This window comes from Perna viridis, chromosome 1 (genome assembly GCF_037379345.1).
Source record: "Perna viridis isolate PV_CMFRI_1.1 ecotype Kerala chromosome 1, ASM3737934v1, whole genome shotgun sequence".
Taxonomy (NCBI): domain Eukaryota; kingdom Metazoa; phylum Mollusca; class Bivalvia; order Mytilida; family Mytilidae; genus Perna; species Perna viridis.
In genome coordinates, this window is record NC_142445.1 from 67623861 (window position 1) to 67643361 (window position 19501).

At 32.7% G+C, this 19501-nt stretch overlaps 1 protein-coding gene across 8 annotated transcripts in view; it reads right to left on the reverse strand.

The window, feature by feature from the left end:
• Window positions 1–641: 641 nt before the first annotated feature.
• LOC148630075 (uncharacterized) overlaps window positions 642–19501 on the reverse strand; it is a 31248-nt gene continuing 12388 nt past the window's right edge. For 7 of the 8 annotated variants that reach the window (XM_088560621.1, XM_088560584.1, XM_088560590.1 and 4 more), the window contains 18 exons: window positions 19256–19383; window positions 18587–18686; window positions 17116–17175; window positions 16798–16913; window positions 16269–16384; window positions 15828–16057; window positions 14097–14336; window positions 13768–13839; window positions 12143–12288; window positions 11105–11200; window positions 10416–10575; window positions 8525–8677; window positions 7813–7981; window positions 6582–6818; window positions 6206–6357; window positions 5576–5715; window positions 3867–4057; window positions 642–2155 (listed from right to left, as the gene is read on the reverse strand). In XM_088560621.1, the coding sequence (XP_088416747.1) occupies window positions 1329–2155; window positions 3867–4057; window positions 5576–5715; window positions 6206–6357; window positions 6582–6818; window positions 7813–7981; window positions 8525–8677; window positions 10416–10575; window positions 11105–11200; window positions 12143–12288; window positions 13768–13839; window positions 14097–14336; window positions 15828–16057; window positions 16269–16384; window positions 16798–16913; window positions 17116–17175; window positions 18587–18686; window positions 19256–19383 (3333 nt within the window). In that variant the 3' untranslated portion in view covers window positions 642–1328. The remainder of the gene's footprint in view (window positions 2156–3866; window positions 4058–5575; window positions 5716–6205; window positions 6358–6581; window positions 6819–7812; window positions 7982–8524; window positions 8678–10415; window positions 10576–11104; window positions 11201–12142; window positions 12289–13767; window positions 13840–14096; window positions 14337–15827; window positions 16058–16268; window positions 16385–16797; window positions 16914–17115; window positions 17176–18586; window positions 18687–19255; window positions 19384–19501) is intronic. The other variant, XM_088560628.1, reaches the window with a different exon arrangement.

The window sequence follows — 19501 nt, forward strand, 5'->3', positions numbered from 1 at the left end:
ACGGATATGAAAAAACTGAAATTTATAAAAATTGAAAGGGAGCTTACATCAATAGATATGAACAATTAAAAAAAATATCAAAAAAGGGCAATAACTCCATGGCTTAATGGTTTAAAAAGAAAATTTGACCACAGGTATATCTTATCATGCTGAACATTTTTACCCAGTGAAAATTTGGCTAAACCTAATGGTTTTGGAGATACATGTATAAGCAAAAAACTTGTCTGACCCCTGTTCTATTTTTAGTAACAGCGGCCATATTTTTCAACGGATCAAAAATCCGCAATCAGTTCTATGCAGGATACCCCAAGAAACATTCATACCAAGTTTGATTCCAATTAGTCAAGTAGTGTCAGAGGAGAAAAACTGTTAAAGATGACGACGGACCCCAAGTGATGGCAATAGCTCACCTGGCCAAAGGCCAGGTGAGCTAGATAGGGGGGCACTAACTGGCAAAAGAGATGACCTGCAACAGTGATTTTTTACATAATCAACCAAAATATTTTAATATAAGGGCCTCCTAGGATCTGCCTATGTTCATTTACTTATATTTCATGTTGATAAAACATGAATTAATTTTTTTTGTTTTCCTTCATCAAAGTACATGTAACAACAATGAGTATAAATTAAAAAACAGGACGTAATATAACGTATATTTTATTTTAATTTGTTCCCATTTATGAACAATGAACTTAACAAAACTAATGACAAAAAATTAAAAGAAGTAAAAATTGTTTGTAAAAAAAGTATAAAATTAATTGACTAAAGTTCGTTAACATTGCAATACACATTGTTGAAGTTGCCATTCACATGTAGTGTAGCACAACCTAACTAAAATAAACTAGAAATCATCAGGACTCTACTGTCAAAGTGTTACCATGGTAACAGTTTATTTTCTTAAGAGTTCATCATAACTTAAAAAGTTAGCAAGCAGGCATTTCATATCTTTTAAGACTTTGGACAATACATACATTATCAAACATTATTCTCAAGCACCATGTTTGTTGGCCAATTAAAACAAGTGGAAGAACAACAACAGTAATGTGATTTAAAACACACTGGCTGATGGGTCAGTAATGTGATTTAAAATAGACTGGCTGATGGGTCAGTAATGTGAATTAAAATAGATTGGCTGATGGGTCAGTAATGTGAATTAAAATAGACTGGCTGATGGGTCAGTAATGTGATTTAAAATAGACTGGCTGATGGATCAGTAATGTGATTTAAAATAGACTGGCTGATGGGTCAGTAATGTGATTTAAAATAGACTGGCTGATGGATCAGTAATGTGACTTAAAACAGGCTAGTTGAAAAGTCAGTTATGAGATTTAAAACAGACTAGCTGATGGATCATATTTACTACTCTTGTCACTATCTGATTTAATCTGCGGAGATTCTACCAACTTTTTCACTTTTTTCATTTTTCCTGATTTAAAGAGATCGTCATAATCACTAGCAGCATCAGACACCATTTGATCAACCAGTGAGACATGTTCCTTCTGATGTCTCTTTCGAGACTTCCATTTCACAGGGTCACTAAAAACATCAATTCCATCATCTTTCAGAGTGCTAACATCAGCAAAGTTTCCTTCCTCATCTTCTGTAACACTTGTCTCAGGCAATGAATCTAAATCACTCATTGTTTCTTGACATTTCTTCTTGGATCGTTTTGGTGCCCTCTTACGTTTAGGTTTCTCAGGGGATGGAAATATATCATCCAAAATTGATGTATTGAGGTTTCCATCCCTCTGACTAGATTCAACAACATCTTCTTGATGTCCAATTCTATACAGTAAATCCTCAATATCATCTGAATGATGAATGTCAGAAATATCCTGAGATTTCTCTATCATGTCAACATCAAGAACTGATATCGTATCATTAGTAGACCAATGTTTTGATTTCTGCTTTCCTGACTTCTGTTTCTTTTCCGGAGATTTTTTTGGTGGAGGTTTCCTAATAGTTCTTGAACTTGGTGGTATCCCAACTTCTAAACTCTGTGTCTTATTTCTGGCACTGTCAGCCCTTTCCAGGGATTTCTGAGATTCACTGTCCTCTATATCCAGAAATGAGATACCCAAAGTCTGATTTTCCTTTTGTATTCTTTTCCTACTGCTAATTGTTTTCTTCTTTTTAGTAGACTTTGTATTTTCAGCTACAATGTGAAGGGTTATATCATTATACATGTGTCTAACATTTCAATGATTTGAAATTGAACTTTTCTACAAATTTTCAAGTACTTCAGCTATAACTGTAGACATAGAGGTATATTTCATGAGGTAAATTAATGCATGAAAAAAGGGTAGTAGCACTGGTTTGGGGATATTTAATGAAATTGAGATTTACAAGTAATAGAAATGGTGGGTGAATCAATGACTTTTCTCATGACTAATCTTATTCCATACTATTTACTAAAGGCGAGTTATTGTACTAATTTTCATGATTTTTTGGGGGGTTTGATCAAACAGTCAATTCAAATTAAAATGTTTAATTACAATTGATATTTAAAGGCTCTTCACAAAACTTTACATCAAATGAATATTTGATGAACCATCATAACTGATATCACTTAATATCTAGGTACCTTTGCGGTATTTCCACTTTAACAACAGTAATGAATAAGAAACATTTTTTCATTGATTGATCAACTGGTTGTAGCTTAAATTTTATTATGTTAATGACAGCTATTTCATGCATTGCAGGATGAGAATATTTGACCAATTGAACAGACCTTGCTTTTTACAAGTCCAAATGCAGAGCCATATATGGATTGTGCTAGCTCACAGTAGCAATAGTCCGCAGGTAGGCCTGTCACCCTACTTGTTCATGCTTGGTGGAGAAGCAGAGTTTACCAAATTTCAAATTCTTTGATGTGACTTTGCAAAGATTTGGAGATTTTTTGTTATTAAGAACATCTGTTTCTCAAAAATCTGTGATATTTTATAAAAGAATGAAGTTTTTGCCTATTTATCCAACTGTTGTGAAATATTACATGTACATAACTTCAGTTTACATTATTGTATATTGTATATATTCTTTTTAAAAGTTTAAGGTCACAAATCTAATTCTAAATATGTATGATATTTCGTTGAAAAGCTGTAATTTTTACAAAAAAATATTTAACAAATTGTTACCAAAATTTAAATGTACATCTTTATATGGTAACCAATAGTGTATAAAAGTTTGTTGAATTGTTTATGTGATTCAGGGCTCATAATAAAAAAATCTTAGATTTTCCTCAACTCTACAATTTCACACGATCTGATTGGTTGAAATGTGAGTTGAGGAAGAATTTGAGGAAAATCTTAAGTTGAGATTTTTTACAAAACTGTGCCCTGATTATCAAAATAAAAAAATTACCATAAAATTTAAGTTTTTACAAAATTTATCTATCCAACTTTGTTAATATCTCGCACCAATTTGTCTGGGCCATTCATCATTCACCAAATCATTGCTTTTGGGTGCTGAACAAATAAGGAATACCAAGTAGTATATTATGATTCTCCAACAGGTTTTCGCATGAAGTTTAACATATTATCACATATTATCACAGTTAAAAACTGGGCATAAAATATTAAAAACCAAATAAAAAAAGAACAAGAAATCTGTGAGCCAACACTCGCTAATGATACCCCTATACCCTAACTATAGTATATGATTAAACTATAAAATTATAAATGAGTTGTAAAACAGGAAGTTGCTGAAATCCAATCTCATGATGCAGAACACTTATATAAACCATGTGACAAAATACAAAGTTGTGACAAGTAGTTCTAGAGAAAACTGTAACAAAAAATTGTGATAGCCAGAGAGACAAGGGTAATACAGTATACCCATCATCCTTTGGAAAGGGAAATAACATGTACCTGATACTGCTGGGGTATATTTGATAGTGTCATCCATGGATTCAAACAGTTGTGTGAAGTCTGGTTTGTTCTTGGAATAGAAATCCCTGAGAAAACTAAGTCTAGATTGGACTGATTCTGATAAAACTTTCTCAGCAAGATCTACAGCAGTACTGGAATTATCATGTCGTGTCATCTCTTCAAAGTGCTTCCTACATTGTACATAAAAATAATATGGCATATATCAAACCAATCTAAATCAAGAAAAGTTCTTTCTTCTTCCAACACTAGTCAGAAGATTCCTTCTTCCAACACTAGTCAGAAGATTCCTTCTTCCAGCATCAGTAAGAAGATTCCTTCTTCCAGCACTAGTAAGAAGATTCCTTCTTCCAACATTAGTAAGAAGTCAATATTTACACTGCAACGTCAAAATCAAATTCAGTTTTTTACTTGGTTATTTTTTAACAACATAAAATACTAATAGATTTCATAATTCCACAATAATAAACAAAGTATAAATAGGTCCTTATTAATCTTGAAGGACTAGATTTTCATAATACTTTTTTCATGACTTTATGCCTGCTTTTTTCCATTGTAAAGCAATTAGAAAAAAAATCCATAAATAAGAAAATCGACTCTTGCTATTAAATACCCTCTTCCAATTTTCTTCATTTTCTAAAATTTACCCATGTCACTTGTTGCCATCATTTTGGATATTGGTTTCCACAGACTCCTTAAACCAGTTTGTGTGAAAAGTCAAGATGAAGAAAAATGATCATTTCTTCCACTACCGTTCGTCAACAAAGGTATAGATGCAATTAATTTGGCTAACATCCTCCATCACAAAAACGTTACCAACAAAATTCCCCCATATTTCAAAGACAAATCCATACCAATTATTTCATATTCCTATACTTCACCCATCGCATCCAAAATTTTCAATTATAAAAGGCTATTACAGAACCTTGAAATTGTGGACTTCAAGGCCAAACCACCTGACTGTTCTTGCAAAACCTCTCCATTCAAATATGGTCATTCTGGTCACGTTGTTACGGGAGATTTAACCATTATCGAAAACAAATCTCTGCGTAATATCCTTTCTAAAGGTCCCAAGTACGGTGAACCACGCTGCATAAATTGGAATTATAACTTTAAAGTTCTTATGGATGCCGTCGAGGACTTTGCAAGAAAATGTATGAAACGAGAACTAGAAGACATTGATTCTCTGTCAGAGTGGTTAAAGGCCGTGAGGCTTCTGGAACAGGGTTATGTTGCTACAAGATTGAAGTCATCACTACAGAAGTTTTATGGTCGTCATCATGAACTCGTGGATCGTTATGGTATATCCAACAGCAGAATGAAAACTGATTTATTCAACGGGTCATAGCTTTCCTTTCCTTGTTTGTCTACCCCGGACTTGACATTTTATGAGCAACTTGGCGGGTGTTCCTAGAAAAGCAGAGGATGCTTACCCTACCGGTGCACCTGGTCCATGCTCCCAGTTTTTAGTGGAGTCCAAGTTGCTCATTTACTTTTGTTACTTTGTATGTATGATTTTAGTTACTTTAATTTCTTTGTTGTGTATGTCTGTTTTCCATGTCTGGTCTTTGTCCCTGGATTACATTCTTTTGATTACCGCTATAACCTAGGTTCCCTTGATTACTTTTTAAAATCCCCTTTAGACCTTCTTTCTAATGAGTCCATTGTACTAATCTACAATGATTACTTACAATCTAATAGCTTTAGGAGTTTGTCCTACCAGAACTTTATCACTGCCTATGACAACAGACTTAGGAGTATTATAGTCAGGTTTGATATATTTTCTAGCTCTAGACTGCTTCACAGGCGGAGGAGCTATACCATCATCTGACTGGAATACAAAAATAGCAGGGAGTTTTTCTGCCTTGTACAGTTTTAATTCATGGTGACACCTATGATTTTAATGTAAATGAACAACTTATTAAACTAAAAATTTGTGTTCAAGTTATTAAACACGTTTTAATGTGTTAAAACAACATTCATATGGCAATAAAACAAGAATAACATTGATTTATCAGGTTTTTTATATGAACAGTCTTTCATGTAGACATTATTCTGCTTATTAGCAGTAAAACAGTTGATTTGCCATTAGAAATTGTAAGGTTTTATTCTTCACAGAATCACAGCTGTAGCTAGAGGTATAAAATATCAGGCAGTAAGAACATTAGACAAGCAATAAAGTTGCCAATAAACACATATAACATGACCTCATTCTTATTTGGTGTAGAAGTACCATTATCAAAATCATTACAATTTATTTTAGTACACGTGTCAAACCAATCAAAGAGAGAAGGAAGTATAATTGTGACCTTTGACCTTACATCAGACATTGGTTCACAGTGAACAGCTGGTGCTTGGGAATTTTGATGTAGTTCATAAACATCCTGAATAGCACATCTAGTCATATGATCCTCTGCCCTGCTTCCTCCAACAACTTGACAGTTCTCATGGATATGAACAACACCACACTGATCTGAAACATGATAATTATAGAATTTTCCTTGGTACTACTGTCCAGTAAGAATTGATTTGTCATGTGTTATAAGTGATAATTACACTTTTTTAACTTAAATTTTAAAAATATGGAGGACATTTCTATGAGAGAATTGAAAAATATGCACTATGAACTTAAATGATACTTGATCAAATATTTAATCCAGCACACAGAACACAATTGAACAGTCTGTGAATACTAACCAAAGACATCAGATACAGAGGAGAATGTTGCATCAGTTCTATCAACCCTATTCTTCCAATCTTTAGACTCCATTTTTTGATTTCTTGATTGTCTTGTTGGATTGGAAACTTGTTTTCTCTTCACACCAGTATTGGTCTGAGGACTTCTCTTCGGACCTTTTCTTTGAGTGGTAGATACAGAGATATTACTATCTGTTTTACTACTGTTCCCACTGCTATTATTGAATTCATCTCGTTCTGTGAAAAGTATAAGAATTACCTTTTAAGAAACACTGTACTTACAAAAAAGAACAAATAAACTTATTAAGCCAAAAGTACCACATATGATAAATATATGTTGCTGGATACATATGATAAATATATGTTGCTGGATACATATGATAATAAACATATAATTGTCATGTGATTCTTATAGTTGATGTTAGATTATCATATGTATGTGAAGATCATGTGATTATCATACGTTGCATTGCATATGATTATCATATGTGTCACTTTTTTCTGGTAATTTGTGTGTCACTTCTGCCTGTGTAGTTTCAGCTGATTCTTGTAGATTATTGAGTAATATCTTAGTTCTCAAATAAAACATAACCTAAAAAATTCAACTTGAGCATCTTTTGGTTTATCTTAAAACTGACAATAACTCTTCAAAATATGATAACAAATAAACATTCTAATTTACTGGTATATGATGCTCTGGATGACTTAATGTACTTGACCTTATATTTTTAAATATAAAAGTAAATATATCTAAGAATTTCATAACCAAACTTTTCTTTTACTTGGGTAAATGTTGACTTATCTGCATTAGAAAACATTCACTTTGAGTATTTACGTACATACATATAGCTAACAACCAGTGTTTCTATACGGTAAAGTAAATGGGCACTCTGTATGTATTACTACTCCAGCAAGATGCCTGCTAAGCATTTTTCTGACTTGATGCCACCCTGACTTCTGGTATCTGACAAGGCTGAAGTCACCAACAATTTGTTTATATATTTTGACTGGAAAATGCTAAGTTTTCTAGAATTAGAACTTTTCATGAAATGCTAAAAACAAAGGAACTGGATATTAAGCTTTAAAAAAAGGTGTATTTTTCAGTGTAATTTTACAAACACCCATAAGTCCAAGGTATGGCAGATGGTGTGGTTTGGAAGAGGGCATTTTGAAATAAAAGACAGGAGTACTCAAAAAACTAAATTCCAACCTCTCATGTCGTAGGTTTTACCTGCTAATCCAAACAGCTCTAATAATGAACTATCCATGTTTCCATCCACTTCATCTTCTCCAGTTTCCTCTTCAGACCTCTCAGAGTTATCTTCCCCGGACTCAGTTGTTGTTGAGATGTACTTAGATAGGGTAAACCCAGCTAGCTCGGTCTCTACTCTCTCATTCTCCTGGATACAGAATGAAAGTAGTGAACATAAACAAGATCTACTACGAGTCCTTGCTCACTAATTATTTCCTTACATTTTATTATTATACAGGAAGTTTGTATTTTGTGGGTGTGATAAATATTACAAAAATTTGTATCAAAACCATAAGATAAACTGACAGAACCACAAAGATAAATAGGTATTGCCAATTATCCTCCAGAAGGGGGGTTATTATAATAAAATTGAAAACATAGCTGATAAATATGAAATATTATTGACTAAACCATATCTCAGGTTGGTATTTTAAGTCATTACATCAACTAATTGATAATATACACCATAATTTCCAAAGTATTAAAATCAAAGAGTCTGAAATAGTCTCAAACTAGTGACTTAGCTATATAATTTAATCATAACAAAACATATTTTGGAGGGTATTCTAATAAGACATTGATATGATTCTATTCAAAGATGATTTTGAGGACAAGACATCAAAACAAAAGAATAAGGGTGAACATCAATGCAATTAATTTCTGATATCAAGCCATATTATAAGCTGCTTACATTAAGTATTTCCAGAGTAAGACATTGGTTCCCTGTTCTGAACTGGAACATATTTTTAACACCAAATAACTCCCCTTGATGAGCTCTGTCTCCTGCTATTCCCTTGAAATATCTGTTAGCATTCTGATTCCCTACAGCAACACTATCTAGTTGCTTAAAAATAATATACTACAAAATGTTACAAAACTGTGCCTGGCAATTTATTTCATAATTGATGATAAATCTTTCAAATGTCAATAAAAAAATGAACTAGAAATACTGTGAGCAAGCTCACAACGAGAATACCCACTGCTTCAAATGAAGTTAAATACATAACTTGTAAATTCAGTTATCTCAATTTGGAGTCTTCAATAAATTCCTTTGAGTGGTTTACTGATTCTTGGGTGTAGAAGTTGCACTTACGTGGTTTTAACATGTAAAATACCTCCCATTGGTGTCCTCCAACAGAAATTATAATTCATCATGCATATCTACACGTTACCCAACCTTTCATCATATTTACTCGAAATCCATTGAGTGGTTCCGATGGGGTCTTAACATGTAAAACTCTTAAGGTAGATTATTTCCCTTTGGAGTCTTCCGACAGCAACTATATTTCTCCATTCACATCTACATATGATGCCCGACCATCCTATAAAATTTCATTAAAATCCCTTGAGCACTTTAGGAGGAGTTGCGCTTAGAAGAAATGTACATAATATATGTTAATATATTTGTTTGAGGTACATACTACTAGTTTATATATTTGACTGAGGGACAACCTACCTGTTTATATATTCGTCTGAGGTATACATTTTCCTCTATAATGTGTGAGGTACATCCTACCTGTATATATTTGTCAGAGGTACATATTTTCCTCTATAGTGTCTGAGGTACAACCTACCTGTTCATATATTTGTCTGAGGTACATATTTTCCTGTATAATGTCTGAGATACATCCTACCTATTTATATATTTGTCAGAGGTACATATTTTCCTCTATAGTGTCTGAGGTACATCCTACCCGTTTATATATTTGTCTGAGGTACATAATTTCCTCTATAATGTCTAAGGTACATATTTTCCTCTATAATGTCTGAGGTACATGCTACCTATTTATATATTTGTCAGAGGTACATATTTTCCTCTAAAGTGTCTGGGGTACATCCTACCCATTTATATATTTGTCTGAGGTACATATTTTCCTCTATAGCATTTGAGGTACAACCTACCTGTTTATATATTTGTCAGAGATACATATTTTCCTCTATAATGTCTGAGGTACATACTACTTGTTTATATATTTGTCTGAGGTACATAATTTCCTCTATAATGTCTGAGGTACATATTTTCCTCTATAATGTCTGAGGTACAACCTACCTGTTTATATATTTGTCAGAGATACATATTTTCCTCTATAATGTCTGAGGTACATAATTTCCTCTATAATGTCTGAGGTACATATTTTCCTCTATAATGTCTGAGGTACATCCTACCTGTTAATATATTTGTCAGAGGTACATGTTTTCCTCTATAGTGTCTGGGGTACATCCTACCCGTTTATATATTTGTCTGAGGTACATAATTTCCTCTATAATGTCTGAGGTACAAAATTTCCTCTATAGTGTCTGAGGTACAACCTACCTGTTTATATATTTGTCAGAGATACATATTTTCCTCTATAATGTCTGAGGTACATCCTACCTGTTAATATATTTGTCACAGGTACATATTTTCCTCTATAGTGTCTGGGGTACATCCTACCCGTTTATATATTTGTCTGAGGTACATATTTTCCTCTATAATGTCTGAGGTACATATTTTCCTCTATATTGTCTGAGGTACAACCTACCTGTTTATATATTTGTCAGAGGTACATATTTTCCTCTATAATGTCTGAGATACAACCTACCTGTTTATATATTTGTCTGAGGTACATATTTTCCTCTATAATGTCTGAGGTACAGCCTACCTGTTTATATATTTGTCTGAGGTACATATTTTCCTCTATAGTGCCTGTAGATATCAGCCTATAAACCTTTACATTTCTTCTCTGTCCTATCCTATAAGCCCTACAATCAAGTGTGAAAGAGTTAAGACGTTAAATTGATAAATTAGTCACTGCATGAAGGATCAAGGTATTCTGTTCATATGACTTTTTCATCAGACAATCAGATTTTAACATTATTCATAAAGAAAAAGCTGTGATTCAGAAAACGACATCTGAACAGAAAGAAGAAAGGAGTATAATTAGATCCTACATACAAAAGGCTGATTAAACAAATTATTAGACTTAATTTTAAATAGATTGGTTAGAATCCACAGTTAAAATCAATTTTTTCGCGCATACTATTTCTCATGGTTTTCTGTCCAATTAGAACGTTTACAGTATTTAAAGCTAATATTTTCGGTAAAAATAAAAAAAAAACAAAAAACAAAATATCCTTGAGATATTCACACCTACATGGTGCAGGAATGTTCTTCACAAAATATAATTAAAATTCATTCCATCCTATTCATTGACCAGAAATGACTTAGATAACCACTGATTATCAGTTTTTTAGTTACTTAATACTGCCGTCATTTACGTTAACTTAATACCTATCCTGAGCCTGTAGATCATGGGTTGGATTCCAGCTTGGATCAAATATAACAACTCTATTAGCACCAGTCAGATTTAGTCCCAGACCTCCTGCCCTAAAACATTACAACAATTGGTTATACCAAGCTTTTAACAACAATCAGATTTAGTCCCAGACCTCCTGCCCTAAAACATTACAATCATTGGTACAACAATAACTTTATCAACAATCAGATTTAGTCCCAGACCTCCTGCCCTAACAACATTACAATCATTGGTACAACAATGACTTTAACAACAATCAGATTTAGTCCCAGACCTCCTGCCCTAAAACATTACAATCATTGGTACAACAATGACTTTAACAACAATCAGATTTAGTCCCAGACCTCCTGCCCTAAAACATTACAATCATTGGTACAACAATGACTTTAACAACAATCAGATTTAGTCCCAGACCTCCTGCCCTAAAACATTACAATCATTGGTACAACAATGACTTTAACAACAATCAGATTTAGTCCCAGACCTCCTGCCCTAAAACATTACAATCATTGGTACAACAATGACTTTAACAACAATCAGATTTAGTCCCAGACCTCCTGCCCTAAAACATTACAATCATTGGTACAACAATGACTTTATCAACAATCAGATTTAGTCCCAGACCTCCTGCCCTAAAACATTACAATCATTGGTACAACAATGACTTTAACAACAATCAGATTTAGTCCCAGACCTCCTGCCCTAAAACATTACAATCATTGGTACAACAATGACTTTAACAACAATCAGATTTAGTCCCAGACCTCCTGCCCTAAAACATTACAATCATTGGTACAACAATGACTTTATCAACAATCAGATTTAGTCCCAGACCTCCTGCCCTAAAACATTACAATCATTGGTACAACAATGACTTTAACAACAATCAGATTTAGTCCCAGACCTCCTGCCCTAAAACATTACAATCATTTGTATAACCACTCTAATTGATCCATATTATCATCATATTTAATTAATCATTACTCTTCACTTATATATTCAATGTAAAATACTTTGTAGAAATAAGGAAGATGAAGATGTCAGGATCACTGTTAAATTCTCGGACTAAATCCATTCGTTTCTTGACATTGGTGCTGCCATCTATCCTTCGGTACTCATACTCTGTTGTCATCAAATATTGCTCAAATATGTCCAGAACCTGCCAAAAATAATTACCTTTATACTGCAAACAAAATGATAGTAAGTTTTATTCACAACCTAATCTGTAAATGCCTGTGAGTATTAGTTCACATAAGCATCAAACAGGGACATATGAAACATTAAATTTTCACAAACTTTTTGACAAATTTTTCTGTATTGAACTTCAAGTTATTTTGTTTATACATATTTCTTAATTATCCTTAAGTCCCACAGTATTTTGTTTTGGTTAGATCACTGACTGCATTTGCATGGATTTAACTTGTCAATAAATACTGCTGAAGTAATATTGCCTACACCATATCTTCTGTTGGTTTGCCAAAGGATTATATGGGTTAGTGTTTGAACTCATGTTTTTAACCATTTTTAACGATTGTGTCCATTTCATATTTACTTGAAAACAAAATGTTTATACTTACATAGAATAAAGGGACAACCAAATTTTTGAAGCTCTTTAAAGAAGATTCAGTATTACATAGATATTTATTGATTATATGTATTATAATAAAGGACCAAATACATGAACTAGTATAAGGTACTAATATGTGTTTATCCAGGCTATTATTATTATTATTATTATTACATGTACTATTATTGATGATATGACTACTGTATATTTAGAAGAACTAAGGTCTTTCTGAATTGATGACGAACTTCATCAAGTCTTCTCATATTTTATACATTATTTATAAATGTCACTGACATACAAATCCCTAGATCTCAAATTTCATACAATATGTGTTTATGTTACAGGGCAAATTGGAATCCAGTAGGATCTGGAATCCTCCTAGGGCAAATCAGAATTCCAATTTCTACTACGACACTTTGAAATATCCCGATTTGTATTAGGGGGATTGCAGATCCTACTAAATTTCTAATATTAAGGGAGCTTACCTCAATAGATATGAACAATTCACCAAAGTTTCATAAAGGTTGGTGGAAGTGTTTTTGAGTTATTGTCTGAAGTGTGGATGACGGATGAACAACGGTATACCGTAATACGTCCGTCTTAGACGGGCATATAAAAACAAAACTTTTTCAATATTTTGAACAATTTTCAATTTGCCCAGTGTTTGAATTTTGCTCCTTCATTCGTTTTAAGTCCCTTTTCAGCATCAAGACACTTTAAGATAGATGGGTATTTTACTCCTGACAAGACAAACTTCTCCCTGTCATATTTTTGTGGGAAATAATCTCATATTCCGCTAGGTTTTCATAAAACAATCTTTTATGGTCTTCCATGTTACCACTTTCCAGTTAATGATAACAACTGACCACAATTTTAAACAGAGTTCAAAGGATTAAAAGGGTGGCGCAGTTAAAGACTTAATTTTAATTAAATTGACCCATTTAAGTAAGGACGATCCTCCTAGATTCCAATTTGCCCTGTAACAATTACATGAATAAAAAGGTGATCTATTTTTCAATATCTCTTCATCATTTTTCTTTTGCTTTTTCAAAAATTTCAAACCTGACTTACTCTGGTGCTGTAAGAAAACACTAGAACTTTACTGTGGTCTTTGTAAAATACAGACAGAAGTCCTTTTAATACCTACAATGTTTAAGATAACAGAATATCTCAAAGCAGAAGAAGTGATTAAAAAACTGGAAAAGGAAATGCAGACTTACTCATATAGCAAGTATTAATGTACTCCAGCTTCTTAATTGTTAGTTTGTTAACCATTTTACTCCACTGTTTACATTGTTGTTTTCTATGTCATAATAACATTATGTATAAAATTTTTTTACCTTTTTTATAATGCATTATTCATTGTAAATATTTCATAAGCAACAAAATTCAGCACATACCTTCATTTTTCCACAGTATTTAGGATCTGACAAAGTCCTGAATGATGCTTCTTTACTGTCAGTAAAATACTGAGGAAACTTGTCATATACTGACTTGATGATGTGTTTGGTGAGTGGTTTTAAATTGTCCTCGGATGACTTGCTAGGTACCAGTAGAGCCACATGGTTACCTACTTTCATAAAGAGGCTGAGAAATGTAAACATTACTTCTCGGAAGCTAACCTTAAATTCCTTGAGTGTCTGAAAAGAAAAGATAATGATAATAACTTACTTTAAAGGGACAGTAAAATGTTGCTATGTTTTAACTATTTTTTTTTTAAATGTGACAGGGTGACATGGTTGGATTGTGATAATAACACTGCTGAAAAGAAATTCCTTTCACAACTGCCAAAGAACTAAATATTTAAAAAAATACACAACTCATAGAACTGAAACCTGTAAAAAATGTACCAATCAAACTTGATTACCACATAACTAAGACAATTTAAACAGCACAAAAAACTATCTGTGTAATATTTCGCATTTTAAGAGGATAGTATGATAGACAATCAGAGGGAGGAAATGATGGACAGGAGGACATATTGATAAAATGCCACACTGCCAAGCTTTAAAGTAGTAGATATCGTAAATGAAAGTCAGAAATATAGTGTGTACCGTATGTTTCGAACTATAAGTCAATATTTTTTTTCAGCAAAGTGTCAGCCTCAACTTATCGTCCACTTCGACTTATTTAAGGATTTTTCAAGAAAAATGTTCATCTACAATGCATTTCATTTGATTTGTTTAATTCAGTTTTCCTTGCTTTAATTCAATATTTTTGGGTAAACTGCAATCAACAAAAGCCGTCTCTCAAACGGTCAAACCAGTGAGTGAATTCAAATACTGTTGATCATTGCCGCTATCCTTTACAAATGAATACGACAATGTTGATAAAAACTTTGAAACCATTAAATTATATAAACAAACTCTAGAAATGATATGTTAACAAAACTCTTTGTAACTGGAAAGACATTATCAAGTGTTCTGGAGTTATCGGTCCTTTAATATGCGGATTTATACCCATTTATGGTAATACATTCGCACGTGGCTCAAATTATAATAAGTTATGGTATTATCTAAATGCCTAATTGCATTGCTGCTCGGACGTTAAACCCCAACAAACAAACAGCTAATTGCAACCAAATCTACAGGTAACATTTACCTTTTATTGTATTTCGTAATACCAGGTAATATTGTTTATTAATTACTGCTCGTAATTATGACCGATTTATCAAACGAATATCCTGCTTATTTCACACATGGCTGCCAATGATTGACATGTTTAAGATTTCGTACTCCTGATGATCTAAGGCTTCAGAGAAACTTGCGGACAAAGTACACTTAAACAAAAACACAATTATTAATTTAATTCAGAAATATTATACTTAGTAACATCGCTGTAATAATACACTGTTGAAAACAAACCGTTCACCTCGGATCTCTGCTGACACCTATGATATAAATGCACATGTCTGACCCTTGACTTATCTGCCGAATTCGACTTATCCATGTTTTTTCGTCAATTTTGGTCAAAATTAGGCAATTCGACTTATACTCCATATCGACTTGTAGTCCAGAAAATATGGTATAAAGTAATATGACTAGTAAATCTGAAAATCTGATAAAGGTTGGCAATATAATATGTAGGACTGTCAGAAATCTTATATATAGCTACAGCAGTATACAACTAACATTACAACATCTGCCAGTGATAAAACCACTACCACAGTCACATGGTCTGTCCATATTCATCACAGTTTTCATCAGAGGGTGCTGATGTAGACAATTATACACAGCTTCCTGGAATGGAGTCAGTTGGCAGTATACAACATTATCATCCTTGACAGGTAACTGGTCTGCTATCAGTTTCTTTGTTCTTCTCAATAACATCTTTTTCCTCACTGCAGAAAACTTCTCTTTCACTGCAATCAAATATTTAACAACTAAATGGTCCTAACATGCAACAAAATGACTTCATATTTGTATATACCTTCTTTTTTAAGCATCTGTTTTTCTGTCTTAAAGAAAGTTATCTTTTGAAAACATATAAATGTATCAGTTTCTGCAGTTTGCACAGAGGAGAATGAATAAACTATGGTATAGATATATAAACAATATCAGTAGCGGACTTACATTTCCTGGCCTCTGCTAGCTGTCTTTTTGTAGCATCACTCTTCTGTCCTTGCTTTATGGGCTCTACATAGTTAAATCTGAACTCCTCAGCATCACCAAGGCAGTTTGGTTGAGCCCTTTAACAATCAAATGACAGTTTATGATAAACAAAGTCTTTCAATTCATTTCTAACAAAAGGACCTTTCCTATACATGTTATCAATGCAATATAATGAAAGACTTATCCTATTCCCCATTAATATTAAGAAATCTTTTACAGTAAATTTGGAAATTTTGTTTGAAATGTTATCTTGTTTTAACCAATACATTTAAATGGTACGGTATAAATAATTTTGACAAATCTTCAAATATTTTACAAATGTTTGTAATGCCTATGCTATTTACTCATTATTGTACAATTATCGTAAAAAAGAAAACAAAATTATTTAAATGTGCAGATATCTAGAAGTTAAAAATTGCTATTCAAATTCTTAACTACATGTACAATGGACACATCAATCATGGAATAGATGTATACAATAGATACTGACCAGTCCAAGATGCACCAAAGTTCTATCATATCATTCTGTAATGCAGTCCCTGTCAGTCCATACCTCAGCCTGGTATTCAGACCTTTCAGTGCCTGAGTTATCTGTGCTTGTTGTCCCTAACCATGAATATAACAATATAGTAGTACACATACTGTTCAGTGGATATTACAGTGTTTGAAGAATTGTATATCTGTTTTTTAATTTTAAAAGTTTTAGTACAAATAGTTATCAAAGCAATATCATTATATGTTCCATAGAATATTTCTTAGTCTTCTCATAATTTTCTGAAAGATGTTAAATCATTGTCAATCTCATTACCTTAATTTTATGTACTTCATCAACTATGGCTGCTGTCCACTTCACAGCATTAAGTCTATCCTAAATGTAAAAATAAATTAATGAGAATTATCAAAGCAGGGTCAGAACATCACTCTACATGCAGCAAACAGAATTCTCCGAAGTTAAAAAAATCTGTAAATTTCTGTGAAAAAGTGAGTGATTTTACAAGACATTATCCCATTGTCAAATGACATCTGAATACTGTCAGAGAAAGATCTGTCTAAAGTGGTTAGTAAGAGAGAAAACAAACGTCTGTTGCTGTGTGGAGCTTGATAATCTAGACAATGAACACAATTTCATGAGTTTAATTACAATGACTACAATGAAATTCAAATGAATGTCAGTTTGTAACTTGTTTTTCACTTATTTTTTTTACATTATTGCTTACTGTAATGATTGATCTAGAAACCCTTTACTAATGACTCTGGTTGTATAAAAGACACTATAGTCATTTAATTGACATCACAAGACAAATATTAAATACCAAACATACCTGATTATCGCATTGAATACCTAACATCCCTGATTATCTCATTGAATACCTAACATCCCTGATTACCTCATTATATACCAAACATACCTGATTATCCCATTGAATACCAAACATACCTGATTATCCCATTGAATACCAAACATACCTGATTATCCCATTGAATACCTAACATACCTGATTATCCCATTGAATACCTAACATCCCTGATTACCTCATTATATACCAAACATACCTGATTATCCCATTGAATACCTAACATACCTGATTATCGCATTGAATACCTAACATCCCTGATTACCTCATTATATACCAAACATACCTGATTATCCCATTGAATACCAAACATACCTGATTATCCCATTGAATACCAAACATACCTGATTATCCCATTGAATACCAAACATACCTGATTATCCCATTGAATACCTAACATACCTGATTATCCCATTGAATACCTAACATCCCTGATTACCTCATTATATACCAAACATACCTGATTATCCCATTGAATACCAAACATACCTGATTATCCCATTGAATACCTAACATACCTGATTACCTCATTATATACCAAACATACCTGATTATCCCATTGAATACCTAACATACCTGATTATCCCATTGAATACCAAACATACCTGATTATCCCATTGAATACCTAACATACCTGATTATCGCATTGAATACCTTACATCCCTGATTACCTCATTATATACCAAACATACCTGATTATCCCATTGAATACCAAACACACCTGATTATCCCATTGAATACCAAACATACCTGATTATCCCATTGAATACCAAACATACCTGATTATCCCATTGAATACCTAACATACCTGATTATCCCATTGAATACCAAACATACCTGATTATCCCATTGAATACCTAACATACCTGATTATCCCATCGAATACCAAACATACCTGATTATCCCATCGAATACCAAACATACCTGATTATCTCTGTAAGTTTCATAAGTAGTGACAACAATGTCATATTTCCCTTTCTTTAATTCATCATAACACTGGTCTTTACCTGTGCCATGGAACTTTCTTTTGTAATAGAAAACAGATGATATTATTTGTTTTACCATTTTTTTGCAGAAATGGTAAATAACTCAATGAAAATTTATATGCTTCTTTTCTTTTCTTTAAATATAAAAATTAATGAATATAATCTTATAATATGGAAATTTAACTCAAATTTTGAAGTGAATACTTTGTTTTGACGTTGAAAGAGTTAAACTTATATTAAACTGCAATCGTACTAATTTCCAAATTGACAGTATAGAAAACTAAAAATAAAAAATCTGGTATTTACCAAAAAATACAGGCAATATCAGATCTGATTGTCACACTTTGTTCTCTTGATTCCTTGATTTTAGAAATTGTGTATAATAATTGTGGCAAAGACGTATAATTTACACCAGTAATTGGTATACTTAAAGTATACAGTTTTTTCCTATAACTTTAAGTACCAACTGGTATATAACACTGGCATATCTCATTATCTTTTGGTAATTACTCATCCTACAGTAAAATATTCCCAGGTTTCTAGTTGACATATAACTCAACCATCAGTAAAATATCGCCAAGGTTTTGAGTTTTGTTAGTTAACTCACCCAACAGTAAAATATCCCCAGGTTTCTAGTTCACCCATCCAGTTATACAGGACACTCCCAGGTCCAATAATTAGGAAAGGATCTACAGTTGTATTTTCTCTGTCCAGCTTCTTCTGGTTGTCAGACATCTACAAAATTAGAAATTCAAATTAATAGGCACAAAAATCCATACTTCACAACAGTGCTACTCAAAAGCAGACAATATGTATTAGAATTGTACCATAATTGATGCTTCGTTATTTTTTT